General features: G+C 38.6%; 1 protein-coding gene across 1 annotated transcript; it reads left to right on the top strand.

The window, feature by feature from the left end:
* Positions 1 to 4080: 4080 nt before the first annotated feature.
* LOC119890672 lies at positions 4081 to 16920 on the top strand. The gene is made up of 13 exons (XM_038702034.1): positions 4081 to 4395; positions 7100 to 7305; positions 8408 to 8545; positions 10924 to 11062; positions 11151 to 12039; positions 12838 to 12979; positions 13095 to 13238; positions 13577 to 13635; positions 14104 to 14294; positions 14409 to 14809; positions 15213 to 15312; positions 16018 to 16219; positions 16322 to 16920. The coding sequence occupies exons 1-13, from the start codon at positions 4273 to 4275 to the stop codon at positions 16456 to 16458; spliced, it is 2871 nt and encodes a 956-aa protein (XP_038557962.1). The 5' UTR covers positions 4081 to 4272; the 3' UTR covers positions 16459 to 16920.
* The last annotated feature ends 2373 nt before the right edge of the window (positions 16921 to 19293 follow it).

The raw sequence follows: 19293 nt of genomic DNA, 5'->3' as shown, positions 1-19293 counted from the left end.
AGGGGATTTTAATATTCATGTGGACGTTGAGAATGACAGCTTTAGTACTGCGTTTATCTCTCTGTTAGATTCCATTGGCTTCTCTCAGAGTGTTCATGAACCGACTCACTGTTTTAACCACACCCTCGACCTTGTTTTGGTGTATGGTATTGAAATTGAACATTTAGTGGTGTTCCCACAGAATCCCTCTTTGTCCGACCACTGTTTGATAACTTTTGAGTTTGTATTGCTGAACTACACGCCATTGGGCAAAAATTTCTATACAAGATGTCTGTCTGATAGCGCTGTAGTTAAATTTAAGGATGCAATTCCATCAGTAAGTATTCCCATAGCTCTCAGTTGTTACGACTTCATGAGCTTCTCCAATGATAAAATTCTAACTATTAGAAACAAAATTCACCAAGACCTGCCCTCAACTGGCACCAACTTATCTCTTAACTCAGGAACCTTAGAAACAGCTGTAGAACCAGATATATGTTTAGACTGTTTTGCTTCCCTCAATCTTTACCAACTAACTTCAATAATTTCTTCATCTAAACCATCAACCTGCCTCTTAGACCCCATCCCGACTAGGCTGCTTAAAGATGTTTTACCCTTAGTCAGCACCTCTATACTAGATATGATCAATCCATCTCTATCAACAGGCTATGTACCACAGTACTTTAAAGTAGCTGTAATTAAACCTCTTCTGAAAAAGCCCAAACTTGATCCGGATGTTTTAGCCAACTATAGACCTATATCTAACCTTCCATTTCTCTCTAAGGTTCTGGAGAAAGCAGTTGCTAAACAGCTGTGTGACTTTCTTCAGAGCAATAGTTTATTTGAGGATTTTCAGTCAGGATTTAGAGCTCATCATAGCACAGAGACAGCACTGGTGAAAATTACTAACGACCTCCTTATTGCATCAGACAAAGGACTTGTCTCTGTACTGGTTTTATTAGATGTTAGTGCTGCATTTGATACCATTGACCATCAGATCCTATTGCAGTGACTGGAACATTTCATTGGCATTAAAGGAACCACTCTAAGCTGGTTTAAGTCCTATTTATCAGATCGATTTCAGTTTGTACATGTTAACGATGAGTCCTCCATGCATGCCAAAGTTACTCATGGAGTTCCTCAAGGATCTGTCCTCAGACCAATCCTCTTCACTTTATATATGCTTCCTTTAGGCAATATTATCAGGAAACATTCCATAAGCTTTCATTGTTATGCAGATGATACTCAGTTATATCTATCGATCAAGCCAGATGAAACTCATCAGTTAGCTAAACTTCAAATGTGCCTTCAGGATGTTAAAACCTGGATGACCTGTAATTTTCTAATGTTAAACTCAGATAAAACTGAAGTTATTGTTCTGGGGCCCAAACACCTCTGTGACGCATTATCTAAAGATATAGTTTCCCTTGATGGCATCGCCCTAGCCTCCAGCACCACTGTGAGGAATATTGGAGTTATCTTTGATCAGGACATGTTGTTTAAGTCTCACATTAAGCAAATTTCAAGGACCGCCTTTTTTCACCTACGTAATATTGCAAAAATCAGGAACATCCTGTCTAAAAATGATGCAAACTAGTCCATGCATTTGTTACTTCTAGGCTGGATTACTGCAATTCCTTATTATCAGGCTTAAGACTTTCCTCTTTGATAAAGCTTATAGTTAGGGCTGGCTCAGGTGACTCCTGAACCATCCCTTAGTTATGCTGCTATAGGCCTAGACTGCCGGGGGATTTCCCATGATGCACTGAGCTCCTCTCTCCTCTACTTTCTCTCCCTCTGTATGCAACCTTATCCCATTATTGCATGTTAATAACACAACTTCTCCCCTTTCCGGTAGTCTTGTGCTTTCTCGTCCCTCTCCTCTCTCCTCCTGTCACTTCCTGCAGGTGTTTCTGGCTCTGGAGCTGTGGAGTCTGGATCTGTGGTTGCGGGTCACCTGCTGCCCCTGTGTTCCTGCTCGACACCCTCTGCTGCAACGACTATTATTGCTAGTCTTATTGTTATTATTGTTATTATAATCATTAACATTACGACTGTTACCATTAACACTACTATAAATATCTGTACCATTTTTCATTTAGTCTATAGCAACATCACCTTTACTGTCTGTACCTCTGTGTGTATATTGTGTAGGCTGCCTCCCTCCCCTCTCTCTCCTTCCATCCCTCTCTTTGTCTCTCTGTTCCTCTCCTCTCTCTCTCTCTCTCTCTCTCTCTCTCTCTCTCTCTCTCTCCCTCTCTCTCCTTCACCCCCAACCGGTCGAGGCAGATGGCCGCCCACCCTGAGCCATGGTTCTGCTCGAGGTTTCTGCCTCTTAAAGGAAGTTTTTCCTTGCCTCTGTCGCCTAGTGCTGCTCTTGGTGGGAACTGTTGGGCTTCTGTAAATAGCATCATAGAGTACGGTCTAGACCTGCTCTTTTATGAAAAGCGCTGTGAGATAACTGTTGTTGTGATTTGGCGCTATATAAATAAAATTGAATTGAATTGAATTGTTTTTAAACAGAAAATATTGGTTGCTGTAAGTGAATGAACTCTTTCAGTTTTGTTTTTAGATTTTCGGGTGAACTCGAGCCTTACCTTGCCTCATTCTTATACCCAGATATTAGCACATAATTAGATTCCTGACATTCTCATTGCATACAAAGGGCTACTTAATTACTCTTAAGACTATTAATCTAATTGGTGTTTATGCTTTTACTTCCTCGTAATTAGCTTTAGAAGCTTACTGAGTACAGGTGTGGTTCCTGAAACCTCATTTAAAATATGAAGATAAACCAGTTGATTGCCCATCCTTGTTATTAATCAACTGAAAAGATAACAGAGAAGGTGGTTTACATTCTTCAAGCACAATGTCGGAAGATCATCAAGACATTGGTTGATTTTTAAACTGACCCAGTTTGTTTGTCTTGGACCTTCATTTGGTGGCTTTAGTGCTTTTTAGTGCTTTGGTGCTTTTCACCATGCAGTAAAAGATAGCAGTCATAAAAATGCTAAAATTTGTCATTTCGGTTCCTGCTCCCAGATTGTTGCTGAATTTCAAGTTCAAGTATCAATGGAAGGTCAATTGAAATGCACAGAAATCTATAGCAGTGGTTCCCAACCTGGGCTCGATAGCGGTGTATATAGTAGGCTATTTGTATTAACAGTAGGTTATTGTAGGTCACCTTAGATTAGTTTTCATTTACTCTTCTCCCCACACTCACACACACTTGCCTGCACCTTTGGTCTCACACGGAAAACACGCCGGCTTGCTCCGCCTCTTTCTGTCTCTCTCTCCCTGTATGTGTCTCTGCTGACTTTCTCCATCAGCAGTACGTTTCATAAAGTCGCCGTGCTTAATAAACTCACTCGTGATTGAGTTTTCAAGTGCGCTGCAATTGGATCGAAAATTAAACTTAATGTTAGTGAGGGACATTTGCAGTGGTGCCAAATACACTTTGGCAGGTGCAACTATACCTCCGGCCCGCCCAAGTAAAGTATATGTTGAAAACACTTAAGTTAGTGCAAGCTGTAGGCCTATATTTTGTTAATATTACACCTTATAAACCCCTTTTCTTGGTATTAAACAATACCAAGAAACAAAACACCAGGAGACTGTTGGTGAAGGCCAACCAAGAGCTGGCAATGATTTACACAGAGCCACAGAGGTGTCATTTGACTCCATTTGTTTGCTATTAGTAAGTAATTACATCATCTTTTTCTGTGTGCTTGTTTTGGGGGCTCAGCTTTTCTTAGATAAAAGTAGGGGGGGTGCCAAGGAAAAAAGGTTGGGAACCACTGCTCTATAGTGAAAAACAATTTTAAGTATTTCTTAGGGAATTGCTGCAACACTATATCATCTATAGCACATCACACTACAGAGACCAAACATTAACTTTTTTTATTTCTTGAAATCTTATGTAGGTGTATCATGTCAAAGATGAAACTGTATTGAACCCCTGGGGTGTAATTAGGTGCTTCACCGTGCAGCAAAAGCAGAGAAAAATACAAAGGATCAAAACAGAGCAAATGAAGCAACATCATTGATCAAAGTTACATTTTGTGAAATACAATACAAAAGTATGTCTCGATGCAAAATGTTTTCACTCCTTACTGTTTGTTCAATGAAAACCAGTTTTGCAGCTGGCCTATTGTTCTGAAACAAAGTGTGCATGCCAATAAACTCAACAAGACTGTCACCTGCTTGTCGGGTCAGCCTCCAAGTGTATATAAAGATGCTGCAGGTGGATGTGAGTCGCAGAGAACCTTGAGAAACAGGTGAGTTTGGAGCATCATGGCTTCCACACTGGTGCTTCTGCTTCAGCTGCTCTTGGTCTCACTCTCATCCGCATCATCTTACTTTGGGGGAACCGTGACCTACACCTACAAAGGAAGAAACCCCGATGGAACATTTAGAGTGAGAGATACAACTTTAAATGATTTGCAACATGCATTACAGAAAATGTGTGAATATATTTTCATGTTGTCATTTTCAGAGAATAACTTATCATTAATGTTGTTGTTCATTTATATTGGTTTGATTATTCTGATAAAACAGAGCATTTATATTTATATTAGTTTCACTTTTTACTATGTTAAACTATCTTTTTTTAAAATATTTTTTTACATGAAATGTAAAATTGTTATGTATTGTTATTATTACTTATCACAGTTTACTGATAAATGTCTCACTTTCTAAAATAGTAAAACTTCCTCTGATACTGACGTGCTGGCGTGCTGCTTAGGAACCTAAAAAGACATCATGTTATTTTATTTTTTATTTTGCTTGGGGGTTATTTCTACAGCAACTGTTCATCCAAATTTCTTTGCCTGAAAGTAATCTGTTAAAGCAAAGGTAGGAGGTACAAGTAGCCTACTTCGTTACTGTAGTTATTTGTAGTTATACTGTAGCTTCAACCAAGTCCAGTTGCCCTTCATTTTAACCTTCGTTGGATAACTATGACCTGGATGACTGAGAATCTTCATAGACATCTAGTTATACTGTAGTTACTAGTAGTTATTTTTGGTAGTTGTATACTTGAGTCATTTTAGTTGTTGCAACTTTTTACTTTCACTTCGCTACATTTCAAAGCCAAATATCAACTTTTTCTCCTACATTCCGCAGGAGAGCTCGTTACATTGGTATTAGTGTGCAGCGCACCTGAGTGGAGCAGCACTGAAAAACAAATGTAAAACTGATAAAGTCGACTCGGCGCAGCGCTGTGTTGTTTGTTATCTAACGCGGATGTAATGTCATTGAGCACTTTAGTGGTAGCTGTAACACAACCATACCCTGGTCGAAAGTCAGTCTGTGCCGGGGAGATGATATCGTTCACATTAAGATGATTGATTAGTTGTTTATTAACAAGTATTTCCATAATTTAGACACACAAAACAAGATGGAGATTTGTCTATAATTATTTAAGTCTTTAGTGTCTCCAGGATGCTTCATTCTCTCTAAAGCGGCTGTGAGCTGCACTTTATCAGAGGTGCTGAAGTGAACATTTGTGGTGATATTTCTGTCTGAAAACTGTTTTCAGTTTCGGTTTTCTTCCTTTGATGAAGAGCAGTGCGCTCGTCTCATCGAGTAGGCCACAAGTCAAATTATTTATTTACATCTTACTGGCCTAACTGGCCAACGATCGGCCCACAAAGCATCTCTTACAGCACCCACTCCTTCCCCCTCTGCTCGAGCTGTTTCTTGTGTTGTGGGCCAAAAAACTAATAATTCGCCAAATGCGTGAAAATAATATAAATAGATAAAAGCTAAAAAAAAAAATAAGCTTCTGATTACTGCATTACATTCTATTATATCTTTATATTCTGAATTGTCACCTGCCACCTAAATTTTGTGCTTCCCTTAATAAAAATAAAAACATTTCCACCATAAATAAGTGCAGAAAATGTCTCCAGATTTCAGGAAATTAAGTGTTTAATGCTCAAAATCTTCGAATATTTCATCAATAAATAACTCTTAACTGAATTCAGACTAATTAAGCTAATTTATCATTGAGGTGAAAAGGTGCCATAGCACATTTAAAATGACTTTAGGTTGATCTACAGGAGAAATATACCTGACAGCCTGCATTATATTACACTATATTCTTCTTATTTTGAATTGTCACCTGAGACATCCTCAATAAATTAGTGCAAAGAAATTCACCAGAATGCAGAAAATTAAGTGTTAAAGCCCAAATTTTTCAGGGGGAGGATCCCCAGACCCCCACAATTTAATATTCCATCCATACATCCATCCATCGTCAACCGCTTATCCTGGGTACAGGGTTGCAGGGGGCTGGAGCCAATCCAAGCTGACATTGGGCAAAAGGCGGGGTACACCCTGGACAGCAACAGGGAAATATAAAAAAGTTCAAAAGCAACATAAAATATAATAAAAGTTACAGTGTTACAATCAGGATTAAAAGAGTTGAATCTAAAATAAAAACAGGCTGAGGGGTTGAGCAAATAACTGAGTTACAATTATTCTGAAAAAAGAATAAACAGAGAAGTTCACTTAATCTACTCTCTCTAGCTAGTCTGAGAGACTTTGATCCAGTTACAGTAACTGGATCAAAGCGGCCTGCGGACAGACATGTCCTGGTTTCTCTGTAGTGTCCGAGAGTTTTTGGAGTTTCAGTGGACCCAAAGATTGCTGTGGACCCGAGTACAGACTAGCTAGAAGAGTAGATTAAGTGAACTTCTCTGTTTATTCTTTTTTCAGAATAATTGTAACTCAGTTATTTGCTCAACCTCTCAGCCTGTTTTTATTTTCCATTCAACTCTTTTAATCCTGATTGTAACACTGTAACTTTTATTATATTTTATGTTGCTTTTGAACTTTTTTATATTTCCCTGTTGCTTTTATGTTTTATGTAAAGCACTTTAAATTACCTTGTTGTTGAAATGTGCTATACAAATAAACTTGCCTTGCCTTCTGTTGTTTTTTTCTTAGTCATCTCAAGATCCAATGAGTGACTTCATTGATATATTATAACATTATAGAAAGAATTATAGATCGATATCAACTTGTGTGTTTACAAAATATACTAACAAAAATGTCCTATGGCTTCAGAAGAACCATCTCTAGCTGTACAGTTACTTAATCTGATCTTTTTCCACAGGTTGACCTTCGCAACAGGGCAACCTTTGATGACTGTCAAAACTCTCTCGACTGGTTTTGTTACACCGGCAACTGTGGCTATAATACCAAAAGTGAGAGAGGCGTAGTTGACTGGAGCAACAATGCACCACAATATAACAACCAATGGTGTGAAACTGAAACAGTCAGTACAAGAAGTATCCCAAGTGACAACCCTTTTCAAATAAAGTAAGATTTTATTTAATTTTTTGCATTACTTAAGGTGAGACACCACAGTCCAAAATTATGATTTTGCTTTAATCTGTTTTTTATTACCATACTTTCATAAAATGTACAAAACAATCTCTTTCTATACATATGTGTGTGTGTGTATATATGTATATATATATATATATACACACACACACGTGCGCTCTCCTCTTAGTCGTGCCACTTTATTGCACACTCGGGCAGGCAGGGTTTTCGGCACGGTTTAGTGGGTATCTTGTTCCCATAGTGTTGTAACCGACGCAGTGTCTCGTTCCCCTTCTCGGGGAACCAGGGTTACATACGTAACCCGAGACGTTTTATATCTGTAAGAGATGTGTTCCTATGACAAAGAGAAATTTTTATGCTAAGTATGTTTCTATTTCTGAAAATGACATGTTTCCTGTACGCCAATTCATATTCCTGGCCCTTCAAAGCAGTTGGCGCATCGTACGGTTTACACACCGTTTCTTAGGCCTTATAGCACGGAGGTTTTTTTAAAATATCTTTGATCGTTCTCATTTTATGAGGCATTTTATCTGTAAAATTGTGGGGAAAAAAGGGTGTTGGACCCTTTTCCCCCCACAATTTTACAGATAGAGTCAGATAGATGAGTGACATCTTTTCTATAAATCCATGAAAAAACAATATTTTGATAAACTGTTCTGTAAATGTCTGGCCTTTTGGTATATTATCACAATAAAACCAGAAAATTTAATCTGAGTCTTAGCAATGTGCTGGAATATGGAATTGTGCGATTTGTAAATCAGGGCATATTTAATGAGTACCTCATTTGAAGTATTTACATTTGCATATATAACAATTGAATACATAAAAAATTGTAATTAAAAAACTTTAACTTATGTTTACTGTCAGCTTGTAAAGTATTATTGTGATATTACAAAAATTTTTTTTGGGGGGGGACTTGACTGTGATGTATCACCTGATGTGAATATTTTTGCTATATTGCTGTAATATTTATATAATATTTATCCTGCTAAAACTTCAGTTGCACACAGTTGTATTTGCTGTGGTTCTGCTTATTAGATATTGTATTTCAAGAGTGTTGTTTCCATAACACCAGCGCTGCAAGCTGTTGTTGGATCCCAACGCAAAACTGGGTTCGTAATTTGAGACTTATGACTTATGTGGATTTGGGAACAAGATCTGACACTGGAAAACCAAACCAATCACCAGAAGTTGCCATTCTCCCTTTGCTACGGTGAGTCCCCTGCTGTTATCATTAAACAAGATAACTTCTAATCACTTTGTTAAAGAACCTGTGGGAAATGTCCTGCTTTGCCCATCAGCAGTAGAGAAATACCTCCACAGTGGCAGCCAGATAGCTGTGCCTGTCCAAAAATACTGGAATTAGGCTGAAAGCAACATTTTTTATCAACAGAATAAATCAGCAATATTTTACAATAAATAAGACAGTGCTCTATTTTCATTTTAAGAAATAACTCACATAAAAGGAATAAATGGATATGTAGAAGAAAATAGAAAAAGAAAAAACACCTAACAATAAGAAAATACAAATTTTTACTTGGATTGTATTCCACGCTATGTTTACAAACAAAAACATGCCGTCATCCATACCAAGCCATAATTTGGAAAATGCTATAATCATGTAAAAATGAGTGGATTTAAACTCATTATTTTCATTGAAAATTAAGGCTGTTAAATTTATTTTATTTGACTACCTGCCTAGTTTGAGGGAAAACATGACAATCTAAAAAAGCCGAAAAGTAAATTCATTTGCACTATTTTTCTGTTGGGTAGAAATGAGGATATATATAAGACAAAAGAACAACGATTATATGGCTACAACAAAATGCAACAAACCGACTTTGAACAGGATTAAAACGGGTTCAATTAAAAATCACGTTTCGATATTGTGAAAAGAATTTGGTTCTCAAATGATAAGGGAATGAATGGACGCAGGTTGTAGATCCTTGTTGTAATAAATTGTAATTAGGCAAAAATATAATAATCAGATAGTTTATTTTTTAAGCAGACAGAGTTTTTTTCGCCACGGCGCATGCTCCGTATTTCCCCAGAAGAATGCAGGTTGATTGTGCCAGGATTTGAGGAGTTTAAAGACACGTTAACGGCTAAATCTAACATTGTGGCGGCCGACAAAGCCAAGAAGGCTTGTTGGCATCACATGGAGTAAATTTGTAATTATCTTCACAGTGTTCTTATTGTAGGCTAATTCTCTAATAGGCCCATGTATTTTATGGACTCTTCTTTTATATATCATTATACCTATATCATAATATCATGAAGATGTAAACGTACAACTGCACATTATGCTCATTGTAATAAAAGAATTGGAGCCAGGGGAGAGGGATTAAAGATTAAAGTGGTAGATTCATAAGAAACTAAATCACAAATCAAAGTTAAAAACTTGAATATTTCCTGAAATTTATTCTTACTTCTATGAGAGAAACTCTCTGAAAATGATGGGGGTTTTTTACACTTTGCAAGGCTGCAACATCACACACACATCTGCTGTGTATTATGCATGCAGTGGAAAGTTATTTTAGACTTCACAATCAGATTTAGCAGCGAGGAAATACTCATGAGTTTAACACTGTAGCCTATTATCATGCCGTGCTAGCCAGATATTATTGCTGGCGGGCAGTTTTGGCGAGGGTACATATCCCAAATTCATCATATATAACCTAATCACCTATTTTTTAAATATAATTTCTACATCTACCTAAAGAAACCTCATTTCTTGACTGGCCACTCTCTGCTGTTTCAGAAGAGACACCTTTTGTGCTGTGTCAGCCACCGTAGCTGTCCTAAGAGAGCGTTGCAAGGATTAAATTTGCGCTAAGACAAGAAAAGTCCAAACCAGTAATAACTGAATTAAGCTGATCATGTAAATAAACAAGGCTGAATAAAGGAGACATAGAACAAAACCCTTGAAAAAAGAAATCAGGTCATCAACAGCCAGCAGTAAAAAAAAAAAAAAGAAGAGATAAAACGTGACACAAGATGAGAAGTTGGTGAACAATTCCTAATTAAACTTTAACAATTAAAAATTGTTGTTCTCAAACATACTTTCTACTGATAAACCAGATAATATGAAGGCTAACAGAAAACAGGACAATCACAAATTACTGAGTGACTGTGGTATATCTAGACAATTATGGTATTACTTAACTAGAATGTTTTGACTACTCACAATTGCAATTACAAATAACTCGTACTCATTTTAAAACTCAAAGAGGGAACAACTACTTCAAAGGATTAACTGAACAAGTTAAGCAAATAATTTAAAGATGTAACTAACTACTTTTCTATCAGTTAATGCTGTAGAGGTCACACTTTTTTGTCATGAATAGGGCACTGTGTTTTTACACATTTCAATAAATAGTTATGTCACATATCTGAAATTTGGATTAAAAGTAACAGGTATATTCTGTACACAATTATTTAAACAGTTTTCACATTTGCAGGTTGGTTACACTGGATTTTTAAAACTGTGGAAGGGAAGAACCGAGGCTGGTTCATATGTGTGATTGTTTCACAACAGCACTCAGGACTGCTGTAGACTCTTACTAACTTGTGTTAATGTGTCTGTTCAAGAGTTCCTCAGAACTGCCCACGGACATACAAGCTGATGTCCTTTGATCCTGATGGTGACAAAGTTCAATGCAGATATGGAAATATCATAGGTACTGAGTGCAGCTCGTGCAACCAACCTTCAGGCTTCGCCTTGGATCAGGTTTGTTGAAAAATCAATTTCCCAATACCTTGTACAACACTGGATTGATGCTTTGCCTCCCTTAACTACTAAATGTTCACATTGTCAGGGCTCTTGCACATTACACTACCGATACTCTTATGCCGACGCCAGAGCGTATGGATTTGAGTTGGTGGTGGAGGACTTCCCACAAGGGCGCATCTCTCTGGCCTACACTGATGGATCCAGATCCTCCAGGGATCCACTGAGAAAGAGACAAGCCAGATCCCCAAGGAGAAGGAGAGAAGCTACAAGCACAGCACCAACCACAACTGCACCACCAACCACAACCCCATGGTGGTGGGATAGGATAACTACAACCCCAGTACCAACTACAACCGCAGAACTGATCCTTGAGCCATGGCGGTGGTTTTTTTCAACAACAACCCAAACCACTGAAGAAACTACTACAACCCCAGTAACAACCACAAACCCATGGGGGCAGTGGACAACCCAAACCACTGAAGAAACTACTACAACCCCAGTAACAACCACAAACCCATGGGGGCAGTGGACAACCCAAACCACTGAAGAAACTACTACAACCCCAGTAACAACCACAAACCCATGGGGGCAGTGGACAACCCAAACCACTGAAGAAACTACTACAACCCCAGTAACAACCACAAACCCATGGGGGCAGTGGACAACCCAAGCCACTGAAGAAACTACTACAACCCCAGTAACAACCACAAACCCATGGGGGCAGTGGACAACCCAAACCACTGAAGAAACTACTACAACCCCAGTAACAACCACAAACCCATGGGGGCAGTGGACAACCCAAGCCACTGAAGAAACTACTACAACCCCAGTAACAACCACAAACCCATGGGGGCAGTGGACAACCCAAACCACTGAAGAAACTACAATCGCCACGCCATACACTAGCAGCAGGACACACCTGCACTCCACCACTCCTCCTCTCAGTAAACTACCATTGCAATTCTCTGTACTTGGTAAGTTGGGTTTTTCTACACATTTTAGTGAGCCTCAATCACATTGAGCAAAAACGTGCAGCTTCACAGTCCTCACTGGGTTGAAACCTCCATGCTGGACCTCTAGCCACACCTTCATTTGTGACATTACATTAACTTATTTAGCTGACACTTTCATCCAAAGCAACTTACAATTGCTATACATGTCAGAGGTCGCACGCCTCTGAGACAACTATGGGTCAAGTGTCTGTCTCATAGGGGGAATTGAACCCAGGTCTCCCACAACAAAGGCAACCATCTTATCTATGCGCCTTCACCACACACATTACACATGGCCGGATTGAAATACAGGCATCCAGGTCCCCCCAAAAAGTTTGACCAGAACCCAGATTTTACTAAAATTATTAGATTTTAAAATTCAGTTAACTATTGTCAGCAATTTTTGTTTCCCACCATGAAGATCTCTGTCCTGTGAAAATCAAGTTTTTCCAAAAAATCAGCTCTTCATGAGTGAATAAAAACTATCCTGTTTTTTCCACATTTGATCCAATGGGGTTTCAAAAGCTTTATTTAGCCTGTAAACAATTCATCAACTTCTGACAATGTTTTGATCATTACATGTGGTTTTCCTTCTATTTCACCACACACTGCCACAAATAAAACTGAGGTTAGGAATGAACATACTTGTTTAGTGGCGTCAGTTTAGTCAACACTTGGTGTGACATCTCTGGATGCATAGGTGTGGCCAGAGTGCAAAAGGTTAAAAGTTCTGATCCAGTGGCAGGTATTGATAGTTTATTTATCTTTTTTATACTCCAGTGGACCCACCTGCTCCTTCATGTCAGGAGGGACTCTTCTTGCCAAAGTTTGTGAACCCAACACCTGAAAATGGAGCACACATCCAAGCAGAGGTCAACAAAGAGGTGGAGATCAGAGTCAAAGCACAAGCTGCATATGCAACGTAAGTGAGAACCAGCGTGATCAGTGTGGCAGGATAACATTCTCATGATTTCAACAAGGTAGATAAACCCAGCAGTAACGAGGAAATCTCTGGTTTCTGTTTTGTTTTCATACAGAATACGTGATATCATCATCAGTGGGCCACTGAATATCCAAAAGCACAGGACCACACATGATGAGTTTGTCATTAGGTGGACGCCAACTCCAGATGACCTGGGAGCTCATTACCCCATCTGCTTTGCTGTTGAGTCAGTGACAGGGTGAGCCTTGGGTTCATTTCCTTTATGACAGAATTAGTATGTGTGTGTGGATACCTTAATTTATCTTTCTACACACTTTTCAGTCTTTTTCGAGACTGCTGGGAGGGTTAGGAAAATAGACTTCGTTTATGAATACAAGGTCAAGGACGTTAACAAATCAAACCATATACAAATATATCAGACCCCCCATCAAGAAAACATGGTTATGTTACTTAAATATACACTTTTGTCAGTTTGACTGTAATTTGGATTCAAAACAATTTTGATTTTCACAATGACATATCAGCTTAAATGAATGAGTTAAAAGTGTTAAGTCCGTGTTCACTGATGCCTTTCAGGGCTGACATCTATCAGTCTGAGATGAGGTGTGTTCTGGTGGACATTGTGGCGACGCTAGGTGAGTCTGAAGCTGATGATACATGGGGAAACTTTTTGTAGCGCAGAATGTGATGGTGTGTGTTTTCACCAAATATAATGTATATTTAAAATCTTTTACATTTTTTTACATCCATATTTACTAGCTAGCAATCTTTTTTCTGTCTGTGTCGGCACATTGCTGCATGTTTGGTCCATTACTGCCGCTTGTAGATCAGTGCAATAGTGTAACAGTATCACCACACCCGTGTGAATGCGCGTGTATAGGTGCAAGTCATCTCGTCCCAGAAAGAACTCTATAGCGCTACTAGAGGTTTTACAGGGAACCTTTAAAGCTGCATTTAGCAATTTTTGACCAGTAGAGGGCAGAAATACTTAAAAACACAATGCTGATATTAATGCAGGTTTTATCACAATAGTTTTTATAAGAAATACACAGTTTTGAGCAAAGTATTTAGTAAATCATTTAAATATATATGTTTTGCTCTAGTTGTAGCCAATGTGATCTGCAGTCAGTCCACAATGACAGTAGAGGTTGAGAAATCTTCATTCTCTGGACTCAATGAGGATCATTTGCGGCTCAGTGACCCCACCAACACCGTCTGCAGCCTCCGCACACACTCCAACAGCACTCACATCATCGCTGTCATCCCCCTCAATGCTTGCGGCACTCAGATCGAGGTGAGGCAGGGTGATTAGTTTTATTGCCCACTGTGCTCTTCTCTCAGTTACTGGTGTAGATTTTCCTTTTCATTAGCAGTGTGAGGACTGAATCCATAACCTTTTCCTCCACAGGAAGATGATGACAACCTCATTTTTAAGAATGAAATCACCGCGGTCGACAACACAGAAGACCTGATCACCAGGAAACACCTGCTGGAAGTTCAGTTCTACTGCCAGTACCCCAAACGGGGGAACGTGACACTTGGCTACACAGCACACAGGAAAAGTATCACAGTGTGGGAGAAAGGCTTTGGTACTTTCACTTACCAGTTTGAGTTCTTTCCTGATAACCAATTCCAAACCATGATTGATCCAAATTCATACCCTCTGGAGTACGACGTAGGGAGCAGGATCTACATGCAGATAGATGCCACTTCTTCAGCCAACAACACCGAGCTGTTTGTGGAGTCCTGCAGCGCTGCACCATATGACAACCCAAACTACCGGCCAACCTACTCCATCATTGAAAATGGGTGAGTTCAGCCCCTACTGCCAACAGAGGACATAATAGTATTTGTAAAGATTTGCTTTTTGCTTGTAAATGAGGTTTGTAACTAAATTGCTCATAGATATGAAGGAGAGTGAATTGAAATGGTTGACGTTGTCCATTTGTTTACCCATTTGTAGACACTGGAGGGATAGATGTATATTAAATGTCTCTCTATCTTCCACCTGAGTGGAAGTTTTTTTTTACCTTAGAGGCTCACCTATACAATATGACCATATCAGGATGTAAAACTCAAGCTAAGCTTCGCTTAACCATCTTCAGCATAAACTATACTCTGTTTTCTTATCATGTAAAAACCATAAATAAAATAATATTTCTTTAATGGCACCTATTGTAAGGCTTATGTTGTTTTTGTTTTTCTTTACTAGGTGTAAAGTGGACTCATCTGTTGAAATCCATTCCTCCACCAACAAGAGACAATTCCAGTTCAGCATGGAGGCCTTCAGGTTCATCGGCTTGCATGACCAGGTGAAGAATAGACTATCCCTGCAAATGTCTCTGTAATATGTCTAAATGCTTTAATGAATAGGTCCAATTTGATTCCACTCTTGGTCAGGTGCATGGGAATAGGCCATGATGCAAAAAAAAAAGTTTGAATTCCTGCAGACAGTCAGCACTAACTTTATTAGAGGCACAATGTTTCCGTCATGGACCTTCATTAGACATCACACGTATAATGTGAAACAACACATCATTATACTACAGCCAATCAAAATAGGGACCCAATTCCATATTTGTGTTTGACAATTTCAGACATGTATTTTTTGTCTCATTTTAAGGATATTTTCTAAATATTTTTTATGTGACAATTGCCTCTGTTGTTTGAGGATCGACTCAGGTTATTGATTCTTTTTACACTACTTAAAATGGGTAAACTTGTATTTCACTCAGCACCTCCTCTTTCTCTCTCTCACACACAAACACAACAGCGGCTTTTTAAATGGATATCCTGCAATAAATGCAGAAAGAATACTGGAATTCAACCTATTTTTGTTTCCCAAGTTAAATATGAACACAGATGGAATCGAGGATTTGGTAGAGCTGCACTGACTAGCATGTACAAGACAAGCAGAGGTTTGATCTTGTATGTGGGATCTGACTGCAACTCTGCCATTTGTCCACTGGAAAACACAACGGTAGGTCTGCTGACACAATGTGTCCTGTTGTATTCAGGTTTACATCAGCTGTTCAGTCCTGATGTGTGAAGCAGGGGACCCCCACACCAGGTGCTCGAAGGGATGCATCAACTCCACATCTCGAGTTGGTCACCACCATAACCACGGAAAGAGAGAGGCGGTCACCCAGAGTTTAAGGCACTTTGTTTCCCAGGGTCCCCTGCGCTTAACGAGATCAGCAGAGAGCACCGGAAGCCCAGGTAAAGAACAGGGGGGGTTATAACAGCACATGTGCACATTGTTTGAGTGCCAGTTAGACTTTGGACAAGATCTAATTCAAATTGTGCTTCTCTTTCTTCCAGTGATTAGCCTGGATCTGAACCTGGTCTTCATTGCTGGTTGTCTTCTTGCAGCTGTTGCCATGATCTGTGCATTGGCCATGTTCAAAGCCAAAATGTCAAGGGCCAAATACCAGCCTTTGCCTACGTTTGTAAATTAAGACAGCAGCATGTGCAGAATAGGAAACCAGACAGAAAGATTAATATTAAACAACAATGAGGATGATCAACTTGTACTGCAGCTGCTGGTTCGCTTGTGCTGGTTACCATTGTGGGATCCCATGTAGCTTTACAACTGCTTCTACTATTAAGTATTACAGTTTGATGTATGGTAAAACAAGTATCTTGATTGACCTGTGTAGTCCTATCCTATCATGATCATTCCTCATTCAAATGCTACAATTACACATCAAAAGTTCTATGGCTGGTCAGTTATGAAACAGTTGCTTAACTTTGCTTTGTTTACTTACATTCAATTCCTTTCTTTTTTGAAAACTTTCCTGTTGCTGAAGCTCATCATGTTTCATAACCTGTGTAGCAACCACCAGAGTGATCATGACTGCAATGATCCATTATGTAACAGAAGGTTGTAAACTATAAAAGTATACAACAAAACTGTCAAATTTGTATTTCTGTCTGAGTAGAGCAGGGTATCTAAACTTAAGAGTAAAACTATAGCCCACTGATCAGAGTCATCACCAAACCTTTATTCACAATCTGCAATCCTGAAGCAGAAGCCAAGCTTGATGAAAGACAAAACAACAACAAATATCGTTTCTCCCTCTCTACAGCTAGAATAAGACAAGTCTCAAGGTCTGAGGGCTGCATTGTTCCGCGCTTACTGAGAAAAGTGTTACAGACTATGAAATAAAGATCGGTTTATGCCATGGATCATGTAAGTAAGGACCAGATTGGTTTATAAAAAAGAAATGGGGTGCTACCTTTCAGAAAGAACAGCATATTAAAAGACAATCAGACTTTTGATTGAAGGTTGACTGAAGGTTTATTATAGGCTATAAGATATGCAAAACAAATCATATTGGGATTCATTCACAATGTGGGTAAAAAAAAAAGGTTATAAATAAGATGGTGTTACGACCCTGGCTCAAGGGAGGCAACAGAGGAGTCACAAACGTCTATTATGACCAAAATAAGGTCTATTGCAAACAAAGTTAAACAGACAAAGAACCATGGTGGCTGCTGCGGCTCCCGGCTGCAGTGTGTGAGAGAGAGTGTGGGTGGAGCTAGACAGGGCTTTTAAAGGCTGGCCAGCAGAATTGGGGAAATTATGGGAGGAGCTTCCAGAATACCTGCAAAACAGGGCACAGAGTAACTTTGGACATAACTGATGGTAAAACATCACATTATTTACATTCTGCGCAATATGTACAGGTCGTGTTGCGTTGATGCACCACAAGATGGCGTAACTACTCTCTTTATTGTGACATCAGAATGTATTTCATAGCACTTTTATCTGCAACAGCTGAATGTAGGTTTCTCAGTGGTTACATTATGTTTAACACTGAACTCAATATGACTTGTACAGTCTACAATATATTCTTTAGTGTCAGTTATAGTTAATCTAAAGAGCAATTTGTTTACAGACGTATTATACTGAGATTTTAATATTTTTCATTAAAATTATTGTAGATAGATCTACAGTGCAATAAGTAAATAAAATGCAATATGAATCAAACCATGACTTTTACAGGTGTTTGTGGTGTGGGTATAGTTGGATAATAATAAACCATAATTCAGTTGTAATTCAAAAACCAAAAAAATTTATCATGTTTTATTATTGTTATTTGTTTTTAGACAAAACCTGTGTCAAAAAATAAAAAAAACAATCAAAAACAGAACTCAGACAGAAACGAAGGGAATACAGGTTTAAATTTATTTTTGATTTCCCAGACGGACCAAACCCCCTCAAACGTTTGTATTTGTGAACATGGAAACTTTTTTTTTTTATGGCGCCTGGACTGCTCCGACTCACATCATTTCATAATTTATGAGCCAAATACAGGTTGCTTTATGAATAAGGGAGTTATTGTTGGTTTCTAGGCACATTACTGCTGAGATTAAAGATAAAGGTGATCTGCTTACTGTAAACCTGCAGGTGCAAAGAAGGAAGGGCACAAAGAAATTTTTTCATGACATGGCTTGACTTCGTTCTTCTTTCAGTCCTATACCACAATTAGCAGCAATGCATCTTTTTTTCAAAAGTATTAGAGAAAGGTAAGTCAAGGTTCTTTGTATAACACATTTCAACCATGCAATTGAAAATCCTTTACAAAAAACACAAAAGCAACATAGGGTAATATAAAAAACATTTAATACAATTTTAAAGTGTTAAACAGAAAACACAAACAAGATAAAAAGAATAAAAGTGAAAGTGCAGTGTAAACAATTAATGCAAAGCATTACATACATTTGATTTATTAAAAGGCAGCGGCAAAAAGAAAAGTCTGTTGGAGAGAGCAAAGCAGGCAAACAGGCAGGTAATCAAAATATCAGAGTTTTCAACAACAAGTTCACGAAATCACTCAACAATCCGGAGGGGATTGGGTTTTTGGCCTCTCCTTTAACATGGCTGAAGATAGATGGATGCACGGCGTGTGATTGTACATCAGAATCAGGTGTGTCTTGGACCTCGACTTCACTGAAGGGAAGAGAGGAGCCACTGACTCTGGAAGAGTTTTTAACCAGTGTTTTCCATTTCAAGATTTTCATCAAACAATCTTCTAAATGTTACTTAACATAGGAACGTGATCTTTAATGCATCTGGACTGCTCATACTTACTGAAATACACGCTGCCTTATAAATGACTGGAATATTAAAAACAGGTTATGTCAGATGTTTTTGCAGCCAACAGTAATGTGTAAGGGAAGTAAATAAAAAATTAGCCCAGCAGATTGAGAATTGGGAGGAACTGCTGGATGTTTTTCCTTATGAACAACTGGAAGATGATGTAATTCTCTAGGCACATTACTGATGG

Source organism: Micropterus salmoides, unplaced genomic scaffold (genome assembly GCF_014851395.1).
Source record: "Micropterus salmoides isolate LMB-PRFRI ecotype aquatic unplaced genomic scaffold, ASM1485139v1 Ms_hic_scaffold_6, whole genome shotgun sequence".
NCBI lineage: Eukaryota > Metazoa > Chordata > Actinopteri > Centrarchiformes > Centrarchidae > Micropterus > Micropterus salmoides.
Note: the sequence above shows the minus strand (reverse complement) of the source record. Positions and strands in the feature narration are given on the sequence as shown.

Bases quoted from the DNA above. Each gene is read 5' to 3' on its own strand.
- LOC119890672 (XM_038702034.1), top strand. From the start codon at position 4,273: ATGGCTTCCACACTGGTGCTTCTGCTTCAGCTGCTCTTGGTCTCACTC. The intron at 4,396-7,099 runs GTGAGAGATACA...CTTTTTCCACAG, and splicing joins ACCCCGATGGAACATTTAGA to GTTGACCTTCGCAACAGGGC. The intron at 14,295-14,408 runs GTGAGGCAGGGT...TTTCCTCCACAG, and splicing joins CTTGCGGCACTCAGATCGAG to GAAGATGATGACAACCTCAT.